This window comes from Strigops habroptila, chromosome 1 (genome assembly GCF_004027225.2).
Source record: "Strigops habroptila isolate Jane chromosome 1, bStrHab1.2.pri, whole genome shotgun sequence".
NCBI classification, from domain to species: domain Eukaryota; kingdom Metazoa; phylum Chordata; class Aves; order Psittaciformes; family Psittacidae; genus Strigops; species Strigops habroptila.
In genome coordinates, this window is record NC_044277.2 from 90347545 (window position 1) to 90360541 (window position 12997).

At 39.1% G+C, this 12997-nt stretch overlaps 1 protein-coding gene across 1 annotated transcript in view; it reads right to left on the reverse strand.

Moving 5' to 3' along the window:
- CAP2 (cyclase associated actin cytoskeleton regulatory protein 2) overlaps nt 1–12997 on the reverse strand; it is a 67707-nt gene that overhangs the window by 40817 nt on the left and 13893 nt on the right. Inside the window, exon 3 of the mRNA XM_030498002.1 lies at nt 11497–11597. Within this exon, the coding sequence (XP_030353862.1) occupies nt 11497–11597 (101 nt within the window). The remainder of the gene's footprint in view (nt 1–11496; nt 11598–12997) is intronic.

The following is a 12997-nucleotide window of genomic DNA, read 5'->3' on the forward strand; positions in this document are numbered from 1 at the left end:
GGAACTTCACTGTTATGAGCAAAGACCCCAGTCTTTCTCTAAAAGGGAAGGTACTGCAAGAGGAAGAGAAACAGTTTGCCTTTTATATTCTGCTTTCAAGAGCCTCTTCAAAGTGAAGTGGTGAAGTGGCTGGTGGCTTGAAGGGAGAAGCAAGAAATGGAAAAAGAATAGAGTTTAGATTAAGTATGGGGCTGCCATAGAAACTATCCAGGCCAGCTGAAGAGACAGTATTTATTTTGCACAGCTAATTGGCCAATAGAGATTTTTTAAAAACTGGGCCAAATGCTGAAGAGTCGGTGGCAGTTGTCCAAACAGAGCACTTCTTATACTGGAAAGGGAAAATAAAAAAAAGTCACCTTTTTCTTCCTGATCCATGCAGAAAACCAGGTTGAAATTCTAGTCAAAATTGAAGTCAATGTGAGATTTGCCATTGATTTTGATGGCACTAGACACCACCCCAGATATTTTCTTTTCTATTTTCAGACACATACATTCATCTACCACCAATCAGCTGTCCTCTATTAGTGTTTTTTTCTAGTGTTTTTCCAGCCTCCATGCCTATGTCTATATTAGGGAATTTCTGCTAAAATTTCTCAGCATTGCTACTGCATGTCCAGTACCAATCTAAGGTTATATCAGTGCTGGTCTGTCTAGCTGTTTATATCTGCCAGTGTATTAAACACTGTGCACATGTAACTGTGCACAGTGCTAGCCAGTATTACTTATTTGTTGTTTCAGAGTAGCATCTGTGTCTAGGTTCATTAACTTCATCTTTTAGTAAGCTTGACTGTGACTGTTAAACCACTCAGAGCTCTCACCTCTGGTGGAGCTCAACCCATATTGGTCTTACAGATCTTTCAGTGCTAATGACATAAGACAGATGGATTGAATTGTTTGGGGTAGATTGTTACTGACATTTTCTTGTGCTGTACGATACATGAACTGTACAGATGTACTGGAGTAAAGGAGTATTTAAAGCCAAGACAGTTGTTTTCACATTAATTACAAAATTACTGCCTTGGATAAAGAATATATTGTTTCCTCATCTTTTGCTCCAATAAGATTTGCCCCAGTGTTCCAGAATTTCCTCTCAGCTCTCCCAGTTTTGAGTGACATGAATTGTTCTAATTCATCTCAAGGGATCGTTAACTTTAAAATCTAATGAATACTATTCAAATGTCAGCTTTGTTATATAGTTAATTATTAATCTTAGCAGAAGCAGTCAGTTATTTTGTTCATCTGTCACAGTTTCAAACAGATACAAACATTTGTCTGCAGGGTCATTTTGGCTACTGATTACTGCCAAATGGGGAAGCAGGGGATCATATTCTCACAAAACATCTCCACCTACTAGAGAAGAAGAGCAAGTTCAGAGCTCTCCTAAAGCTCAGGCTTCTTTTGTGTCTTCCAGATTCACAAATTCTTCATGAATCTCTTTTACAACAACCAAAAATCTGCAACTCTGTTGACCTCTGCTCACCTTTGACATGGAAGTTCCAAACCCAGGTGTGGTGTATTGATTGACAGGGATTCCAGAAGATTCAGCATAGAAAAATACCGAGAATTGTGTGTAAAATTCAATAGTTCGCACATTACTGAAGACATGGTCTATTTACAGACTAAAGGAGTTTTTTGGTTTTGTTTTCAATACCTTTCTTTTCTGAACAGTTTTGGAAATGTTCAATGATTCAAGTTTTGCCATTTACATTGCAGACTGCTGCCTTCTGCAGAGAGTCAATCACCTGCTGGAGATTTCAAAGCCATCTCATTGCACAGCATACAGTCATGGATCTACATTTAATGACCTCCACATCAGTGAAGTAAAAGATCCTATTGGCACATTGCAGCACCTGATCTTCTAGTCCCTGGTGCTTATCTATAGACTGGACATCCCCAGAATTGATTGTCAGCTTGGTGGAATTTGTGCTGTCATATTCTGCCTTTATAATACGCAATTAGTGATAATCATAGCAAATAACAGCTGATAAAAACAGCCAAATGTTTTGAGAACAGGCATAAAAACATCATAAAAACAAATGGCTTCTCTACAATGCAAAGGATGCATCATTAAAATCTATACTAGGCCACCATTATTGGTTGGAGCTTCTAATAACCAAAGACACTCATAGTATATTTTATGAGCTTTAGGGTATGAGTAGCAGCAAGGAAAAAAACCAGCACAGTGATCAGCTGGTTTTCACCTGCCCTCAGTATGTCCCCAGAACTCCTGAGGTGAAAGGCTAACACCATAAATGAAAACTCAGAAAACTATGCAATTTTCCAAGGAGAATTAATTTAACTAATGACATTACAGGAATATCCTCTGTATCACATGTCAAAGGTTATACTATAATAAAGCTGTAAATTTTTTTGATTCAGGATTAGGGAGAGTCAATAGCAAGCATGCCAACCTGCACAGCATTTACAGAGGTTAGCCTCAGTCTTCCTGAGAAAGCTCTTCTAGCTCTTCATCCTGACTAGCCTGAAAAAGCAAGAAGGTTTCTCAAAGAGAGATGGGAAAGGAAAACCAGCCCACTTCAGGATTTCATTAAAGAACAGAAACTGTGGTACATTAGTTTCACAGACTTCCAAAGCTTCTAGTTTCTACAATTACTTGGAGCTACATTCTGTATCTCTGAAAGTGTGCATTACTTCTTTAAAAACATAGGAACCACATACAATGTATGGAATAGATAAAGTCCAAACTTTGGCTATTACATAGATCAACCATTTTTTAAATTCAGGTTCCTTTTTTTTCCCCATGGACATCTGAGTTCAGAATTCTTTTGAGGACCTGGTTGCCTGTGTCAAGGAATTATTTGCAGACAGGCCTCATTTCCCTGAGGAAAGGCAAACCTACATTTCTTACATGGAACTGACACTGTAAACCAGCACATCAAGCAACCACAAAGATTTCAGGGGCCTGCAGGTCTCACTGCCTTCTGTACAAATGAGCTTTTGCCTGCACTGGCTGCAGGCACTTTGATTATTTCTCTGATGGGCTGTTTTGCCCCTGAGGTCTGCTGCCAAGGAGTCCCACTCTCTATGCCCAGCTGTTCTCTCAGAAGCTCTTCTCGGTGAAGATCCAAATCCATGCTCAGGAAATTTCATAAAAGGCTTTATGATTTCACAGCCCTTAGAATGTCATTCACGTGTCCCTGATTTAACAAATACAAGTTCTGGGAAGTTCAGATGCTTATCTCTGTAAATTAAAAAGGTTACGGCACTCGTAAGATTATCACTTCACAAATATTCTTGCAGTGTTCACTGGGCACCCTACTGAGGAGCCAATTTCTTGACTTTCTGTGTCTGACAAATACCAAATTCCCTGATATAAACACTGGAGAACCACCCATTTTTAAAAAATTACACTACATTTAGGGAGAGAGCTTGGATAAACCGGTTCTTTCATTGAAATGGCTTCGCATACATTCTGCCTCTCACACACTTCAGGACAACTGGTGACATTGCCCACCTCATTCTGCAAGTAGTCCCACTGAGCTCCCTGAAGGTAACTTGCAAAGTACCAGAATCTGTCTCCTTGAAACTTCACTTCCACTTTTATTACCTTGGAAGAATCCCAGACCCTGACCAAAATGTGCTAACATGGAAGGAAGTTCAAAGCTTAAAGCTGACACATCTATAATGATATTGAATGTTTCTTCTCACCTGAACCATGCTTTCCTTTTCAGAGATGCTAAATACCAAAACCCTACATTTACGTGGAGCGGGGGCCTCGGCCTCTCTGAAAGGCAAGGTAGCTAGCTACACGCACAGTGATGTGACTGAAAAGCAGATCTGACCTAAGGTAGGGGTTTTTTTTTTAAACAGAACATGTATTAAAGCAACAAGAAAGAAATATTTCAGCCTCAAAAATCTACTTCAAGATCCTAAACCAATCTTTTTATTCTAGTCTTGGATTTGGAATAAAACATACAATTAATCTTATGAAACAAAATAGCAAAAATTAAACTGCTTTGCTGTTCAGATTAATTATAGAAATATATAATTCAATTAATGGATGTCAATAGATGAACAGAAGTTAGCAGGGATAGGGACACGGTTTAAGTCCTAATGGACGCTTCAATATTCAGAAATCTGGCCATATTGACCATGCAATTCAGATGGGATAAAAAGAGGCAATACACATTTGTGGCCACATTCTACCCCCATCACTCCTGACAGCACTCCCAGCTTATTTAAAACAACATTCAAACTGCGCATTGGTTTCCCTTGTGGCTTAATTCTCATTATTCACTGAACTCCTTTTTGCTAGAAACTGACTGAAGAGCCAGATTCTGAGCTCATTGTTTGGTTTTTTGCTGACTACAATGAACAGCCTTCTCAGTTTCCAAGCCCAGCATTTCTATAGACTCAAAACAGTTGCAACCACCAACTAGCAAAATAAAAGCAGGTCAGGGATGGGGAGGCAGGATGAGTTAAAAGAGTGTGCATGTGCTTTTCAGAAAGAATGAGACTCAAAATTAATAGAAGGTTTTCTCATAATAGATAACAACAAATGCCATCAATCAAGCATGGGAGATGTGTGTCCCAAACAGAAAAGAATGTAATAAAAAAATAAAAGATGCATATTTCTCGGCTTGGAATAAATGGGTTTAAGTAGTGTTACCACTCCAACTTGAAAAATTGTAGTTCTTCACAAGAGAAATAAGAACCATGAGCACTGATGCCAGTAAAGGGAGTTTTCAGTAATAAGAGGTTCATACTGATGACAAAAGCAGGGATACTGTCTGATTGCTCCTCTGTCTTGGTTTTCCTGATGGATCAAGATAGTTTAACTTGCCAGTGGTTCACTGGAAATTACTGTTTTGAGAATCACAGAGCTCACTGTTCTAAGGTTGAGCGCCTGAGATAACTGCCACCTAAGCCCGCCCAATCCTGGACTGCTTTGAATCAGAGAGAAAAACAAAAGCCTGATCACCTTATCAAGGCTTCCTATGGACCCTGGATCTGTGACAACTCTGTGGCTTCAATCCTTCCTGGTAAGTTTCTCCCAACTTTACCCTGGGCAAGTGTCCTGCACAGTGACTTTGCAACAGGCTCACTGAGACACTCTCACACTGTATTTGTGGCTGTGAGTGCAGCTGGTCCACACACCAAAGCTACCTGTCATTTAGCTAGCTAATTTAGCCAAGGAATTTTATCATCTTGTAATTCTGGTTAAGCTGACACAGTGGGACACTTATGCCTCTAAGTCTATACACTACTTCTACTGGAAAACCACTAAGAAAAACAGGTTCCCTGCCAGTACAGTCAAATTTGTTCTTAAAGGACTTCAGTGAAAAATTTTTAGAGGATAGTAAAATTAGCATGAGCTAGAGTATATGATCAGATCTGATTTAGACGTCAAATGGCCAGAAATATAAAGTATGCCTTGATTAATCGCTCCAATAATTAATTTAATTAATTAATTAGAAAAACATGAACCTTCAGTCTGGCCTGAACACTGAATATTATTCTGAAATCATTCAGTCAATTAAAGAGCTCTTCACAATCAGAATTTTTTTCATATGAGAGAGCTATCTTTTAACATTTTCTTGGGCAAACATGATGGAGTTTTCTTTGGTTTCCCATTGCATTTAAGGTTCCCCACTCAAACCATTCTGATAACTTTTTCCTGGCATCCTTTGGAGATCAGAAAATCCCACTGTTCTGGGTAATCTGGGTATTGTTAAAAAAATGTATGATTAAAAAATATATTATTAAAAATAGTAATATATATTATGCAGATATAATCCCTGCTTTTAGGGGGCCAACAATTTTAGACCCTTAACCAAAAAATGGTCCCTGATCAACAGCACTACTTTGAAATCAACTACTTAGGAGTTTACTCAGGAACTACTCCACATGCAAAGAAGCCCCATGAAAACCAGTTATGAAGAACTGTTGACAACCTTGGCTCATTGTGTTTCTGATTTCTCATGTTTCTGACTGAGGGAATGCCATATGGAAAGTTTTCATTACATGTTACCATCCCCACCCACTTCTTAGAATGGTTGGTTAGGGCTGGAAAGACCTTAAGACAATCTAGTTCCAACCCTCCTGCCACGGGCAGGGACGCCTCACACTAGACCATGTCGCTCAAGGCTCTGTCCAGCCTGGCCCTGAACACTGCCAGAGATGGAGCATTTACCACTCCTTTGGGCAACCTGTTCCAGTGCCTCACCACCCTCACAGTGAAGAACTTCTTCCTTATATCTAATCTAAACTTCCCCTGTTTAAGTGTGAACCCATTACCCCTTGTCCTATCACTAAAGTCCCTCTCTGGCATCCTTGTAGGCCCCCTTCAGATACTGGAAGGCTGCTGCAAGGTCTCCAGGCAGCCCACTCCACCCCTAAATTTACACGTGCGCATTTCTCATGCCAGCAATACACAATTAAATGCCCAGTATTGGCCACCATGGCATGTATTTTTCAATAGAGTCTGTTTTACTTTTGTGTCTTCTTTTCCTTTGTAAATAAGAAGACAACCAAGTGGTATTTACTGCAATGTCAGTGTCAAGAAACTACCAGCTTGATCCAGCTCCCACCAAAATTAATTGAAAAACTCACTTTCAGGGGGTGTTGGTCTAGACTCGTAATGGACAGGTTCATGCTTTTGCTCAGGAGCCATCTTATTCCCAGCCAGGTGTCTTACAGTCTGAGAGGTGCAACCACGTCTGCACACCCCTGCCCTGATCCAATAAATCCAGCATGTTTTGAAAGCCAGATTCAATGCCCAGGCCACAAGTGAAGTCATCCTTAGGAACAGAGCAGTCAAAAGCTGTAAAGCTCCTAAAAAGAATACTTTTTCTGGATTAGCCACTTGGCTACATTGTGTATATTGCATTTCCATCTTTCTTGTCATGTTAAAGTGAACATTCTTTATTGCTTATGTTGGGAAGTATCTTGTAGTACATATTCAGGGTAAGAAATCTAGCTGAATTAGCATTACAAAATAAACTTTAATATTGATAGATTTCCAAGGTTGCTTTTCTGGTCGATGATTATTTATTTTTTTACTTTTGGTGGATGGCAGTACTGTTTTTTACACACAGTCTCTTTCTTTCAGCTGAGTGTACTTTGTATGCTGTAAAAAATGTTTGTCTTTTTATCCTTTTTTATGTATTCTGTTTTTCCCAGTCCTGTAGCAGCTACTTGGTTGGGTGTTTATTTCATGTAGCAGAAAATACCTACCACAGAAATGCAAAGGCAGCCTGACAGCAAGCTTCTCTTTGGGCATGTTGACATCATCCTCCTCTCTGAGCTCTAATTCAACTCTCAACACAATGCCTAAAACCGCAGAGCCTCTGGGCACAAAAGATGAACACGAGAATACACTTGTGCATTCTGTTGCCCTGTAAGCAAATTGCCTTGTTAATGAGGAATCAGTCAAATAATGGGTTTGATAGTCTGGGTTTAGATTAGCTAAAATAAAGTGTGAAAGTGTTTTTTGGTATATCACAGGCAGCAGCACATCCTGTTCAACATTCAGGGCTATGAAAGTCATTGAGTAATTCTTCAACCTCTCTCACAAGAAAAGACAAGATACAGCTATTTCATGTGTAATAACTACTTTTTGAAAAAAATGAGGAAGCTGGGATTTTTTATCTTCACTGATAGGCCAGACCAGAGCTGCACTTTACAAAGTACATATATACCTCATAAAAGATAACTCCCACTTTCAGCTGTCTGGTTGTATTTACACAGACTGTACCTGGAAGGAGGAAGAGGAGAATGCCATTGCTTTCATGTAATAAAGAAAAAAACTCTGTGAGTATGTACATACAACCAACGTTTGTGGGGTAAACATTGCTTCCCCTGCTCATGATGACAATAAATCATTGCACACACACATAGAACCCCTGCAGACTAGATAATGTACTGCGAATGGCTGCTCCATGCTATCCTGTTCGTGTAGTCATACATGTAATGAATTGTATCTCAACTCTCTTCCAATAAGGAGAATGCTCCAAGCTGGTTGCTGTCTGAGCTCTGCATTTCAGCAGCTGGAAGTTGATGGAAGAGAGGAGGGAAAAGACATCCATAATTCTATAGTTTTCCAAGCTAAATAGCTTGGATGAGAGAAGAGGGTAGCATAACTGAATCACTCAGACAATCTGATCTTTCAGCTAGTCATGTTCGGAGGTTAAAAGATTTTTACAAATAAACAATTAAAAAAAGGCAAGCATTAGCGTATGTGTTTGACAGGAAGGCTGTAATTATGCTCTGCTCTGTACCACATGAAATACTAAAATATGGAAATTTTACGTTATCTGTCCTTCTTTTGTAGAACTAGTACATTCTCTTCTTATCATAATGTCCCATCTGGTACATTATTCGAACTCGAGCCAAAGTATTCTACCACTTGAGATATCACATACACAAAAACAATGTGAAGAAGCTCACAATAAACACATCACAAAAACCTGCTTCTTGGCCTTCTAAAATCTTGCTTGCTCTGCTTTGACATGGCAAAGAGCCCATCGAACCTGCTTGACCGGCTTCCCCACAGGGACACAACCTGAAGGTAGACCATGTCTTCCACAGGCAGCTCTTTGTCATCCTCAGCACATTTTCTGTAGTGGCGGATGCATCAGGGCAAAGTGATGGGACTCATGTCTCTCTGGTCCAGCAATCAGCCAATGCTGTTCTATCAGCTAGGCATAAGAGAACTGCCTATGGTGTAGACCCACAGTCTGTTTTACAGTGCTTTTGAATTTCCTTCGTTCTGACAGAAGAATAGTTCAGTGTTGGCACACATGGCAAGTCAGCTTCAGGGCTGTTATAACCTGTAATAGTTGGTGACAGCATCCAAGACACTGGTATGTCAGGCCAAAGACAGCTGGTTGGCAGCAATCCTCACTCTTTCACTGACTTTGCATGCTCTGTAGTTATGACACGGACAGCAGAAAGAGGTTTGAAAACCCTCGTGTGAGACACATGAAATGTGTGCCTTCAGTCGACTCTGTATTTAACAGAAACATGCATATAATCACCAGATTTTTATTCCACAGTGACAGGACAGGAAAAGCATCTCTCTCATCTTAGCTGTTTAGGACAATTTGTTTTAAATAGACTAAGTAAAAACCCTAACCATTCTCTCTGTCTGTCTTTTAAAAGTGGTTAGTTTCTTTAATGCAGTTGACTTCAGAGATTCACCACTGCATGTACTGTAATTTCAACGAGGTATGCTGCTCTCAAGATTGAGTCTAAGCAGAACTGCGCTTTGATAAACTAATCTTTGTAAAATCCACTGTGCTTTGTGTTTAACAGAGCCAGGAGCTAGCTATTAGTTCTTTTATCTATATATATATTTATATTTTGTTCTGTTTCTATAGAGTACAGCATGCTGAAAAGTAGGAATGGGGCATCTCAACAGATACTTGTTATGGCTGTATTCTTCCTTTCGCCAGCACCACAAACCACACAATCCTTACAGCAATCAGCATGAAACACATCAGGTTAAATCCCTCATTTCTTTAGCATAATATGAAGTCTCTCTTTCTCTCGTATTACCATTCTGGCCAGTCAGGTATGTGAGGTTTTTCTAGGCAACAGGTGTTTTTTGAAATAAAATACAACCTTCCCCTTCAGCTCATTATGTGAAAGAGGCAGCAGCTGCAAGTATAATGCTGAGGACACATGGTCTATAAGACACGCAGAAGAAAAATATTCCTTGTTCCACTTGTTAAGGTAAAGCACAGATGTTGCTTCAGTGATAAGCATGAGCATAAGGCAACCACAGTCTGCTTCATGTTGTAAACTCAGAATCTAGGATTTCAGAATATTGAGAAGACTGCTATCAGAATCACTGGTTTCTTTATGTAAGGAAAAGTTGTTCATGTCTAAGCTCATAGTCCTAACAAATACTCCTTATCACAGTTTGCATTACACTATCATCAACAATATGCTAGGGACTATCCACAGACTTGGCAGGTAAATTATTAATGATCTTTTATATCAACTCAATTGTGAGTATCAAATAGTGGAAAATGCATAAATTAATATACTAATTTAAACATTTACAAATAGTGTATATTAAAAAGGTTTCAGTCATTTAGAATGTTAAATGCAACTTTTGTCCCTGCTTAGTGTTGGTACTAAGGCTATTTATGTATCTCTCAGATCTAGACTGTTGAGAAATCAACTGCAAAACAATGGTGTCTAATGAATATAATGACCAAAGCTAGAACCGATGCTTTCCAGGGAGCAATTCGCTGCTCAGTTAGGTTGATAATTGACAACCTCCACCCCTGTTTATTGATTTATCTGTAAGAACAAAGTATATGCATTGTAGCTTATAGTATAACTGTTAAGGTAAAAAGGCTTTTTCTAATAAAAAGGAAATGCAGTCTTTCCTTAGAAACAGAAAGATCCTCTATTACTGCCTGATATTCTTACTTCCTACTTTTCTAGGCCTAACTAGGTCAGAAACTCTAGCCTACCATCAAGAACACAGAATACCACAGACAAAACACAGTTCACAGAGTAATTCCAGAGCTCTTGCTCTGTGAGTAGAATGGTTACTTTGGCTGTCTTGCAAAATATTTATGTTGCTCTTGCAACATAAGTCCCAGAAGCTTGTAGGACTGCATGTTTTTCTGACTACAGCATTTGTTATGCAGAGTAGCAGCTGCAATGAATTGGGAAATGTACACATGGAGAAAGGCCCAATGGCGTGGATCTACTAGAAAAAACCAAAAGCTTCATACTCCTTCAGATCCAGGTCAGACTGGCCCTGGCTCTTTCATGTGTGTTTTTCTTGCAAAATCTATATTGGTAAGCTATTGGTAAGATGCATCCATCCCTTATCATTCTATCCCACCAGTTTTAGAGAAGACAGGCTTAAAAGATAAAATGAAACAAACAAGCTCTGATCACAAGATATTATAAGGTTACAAAGTAATTTCATCAAGAAAATGATAGCATAGTACTTCCTTGCTGTGACATACATGGTAAAAAAAGCGTCATTTAAATGTGTGAGCTAATAATTTTTTAGTTCAATATGTTGTTCTGAATGAGACAGATGTAATAAAAACAAACAATCAAAAGAACAAAATATCTACATTAATTGGTATGATGATACATGTGCCTGGAAGACAACCACAAGAAGTTATCACTGCTCGGACCCACCTGTTGTTTGCTACTCATTTGACTTGTGTTTTTAGTTGTGTTCCTGTCCTGCAAAGGGCTTAACAGCCAACAGGTCAATTCAAATCCCTTGTGACTGAGAACGTTTATATATTTTGTGTACTATGGTCTTCAACCTTCAAAGGGGAGCAGGGTTATGGATCCATATGCATCCATACAGCCTTTTGCCCTTCCTGAACCAGCTGTCCTCAGTGTGTTATGCTAGGTTATTACTACTACAAGAACTAATAATTCAGAATACCACTATTAGGATTCTCCTCTACTCAGCAATCAAGGCTGATCACACAGATTCCAAGACTTGTATGCTTACATCATGGAGAGAAAATCTGAGTAAATACTCACGTGTGTCTTCACATCACCTTCAAGAATCTTGCTGTACCTGAGAAACTCAGCAACACTTCCATTCAGCAGCTTATCAAAGGCTTCAACATATGGTGCTATGCCTATAGAAGAAGAGAATTCCATTATAATGGGTTCATAAAGTACATAATGCATAGGACATTCCTTTGTAGCAGATGGAGGAGAAATACCATATAAACAGGGGAAATTGCTGTAACTTAATTTCTGCCATACTCATTGATTTGTGACATCAGCGAAATGGGATGTCTAATGAATTTTTCCTAGCTAGAAAAAACCCTGCTTTTGGTAGAACTTGGCTAGGAACATGAAGAGAATTTACTCTGTACACAGTAGTGGGAAACCTCTTTTGTCTTAAAATGACAGGTGCTAAAATAAGAATTTCTCTGCCCTTCAAAGATCTAGTGGTCTGATAAGCATGATTGTCTTACAAAACTCTGCTGTTGCACATAAAACAAATATTATCTCCTAAAAAGAATCTGCACTGTACTGAACAACCCACCCATTCCTGAAGATCTTTGCATTGTTTGGTGAGTTTTAGTAGCAAGCCATTCCATTTCCAGTTAGATAAGAGTCTTTCAAATAGGCTGACAGTGGATTTATGCAGTGAAATGTGGCTTTGTCATCTCCTTACTTTGTTGTCTGACCTTGCAAAACTGCCACTGGAAAAAAGAGAGCTCAAATGAGTCCTCTAGATGACACATCCCATTGACTATATATGTTACATATTCTAACAGAGGAATAAAAATGCTTTTTTCTCTATGGTATACAGAGCAGGTTCCTGACAAAGTGGACAATCAGTTTCTTATGCACCTGGCTTCTAAAAGGCTTCATGTGGTACCTTTTAAGACAGCAAAAATAATCTTCCCTTGGATGTTTTCCAGCCCCCCTTTACTCCCTGACATACCCTTATGTCTTTTCTATGCCTCAGAACCTTTGCCAGGTCCAGCATGAGCAATGCACATGTGAATTTATGGCATCTGTAGGATCTGAGAGACCAAGGTTAAAATTCTTCCCAGCCTCTCTTCCTCATTAATGAAGCTTGAAGGTTGCTCTGAAGAGGTACCAGGCTTTCCCCAGAGAGTTTGCTTTAACCTTTTGGCACTATATGACAATTGTGTCCAAATTCATAATCTTGAAAGCCCTCTTTATTCCACAAGAGTCATCTGGCTCCTTGACAGAAAAAAGAAAGGCTCTGGCAATTGGAGTTTGCAATGGCTTGGGTGAAAAAAAAATGTAGTTAGTCATCTAGGCGGGATTTCAAGGCTTCTTTTGTTCTCTTGATGTCACTCACCTTCAATTCTGAGGAATTTCTGGGCTTTCTTCCATATTAAGTGTTTGTGTGTAAAACCCTCAAATGACCTAGTGTACAAAAGGTTTTAGCTGTGGAGATGCTTTCCAAAGCCTATTTATGTTCTTTGTCAAAATCTGTGTATGTCTCCAAAAGAATCACTGTAATCTTTTACTTTAGAGCTGAGTTTTAAAT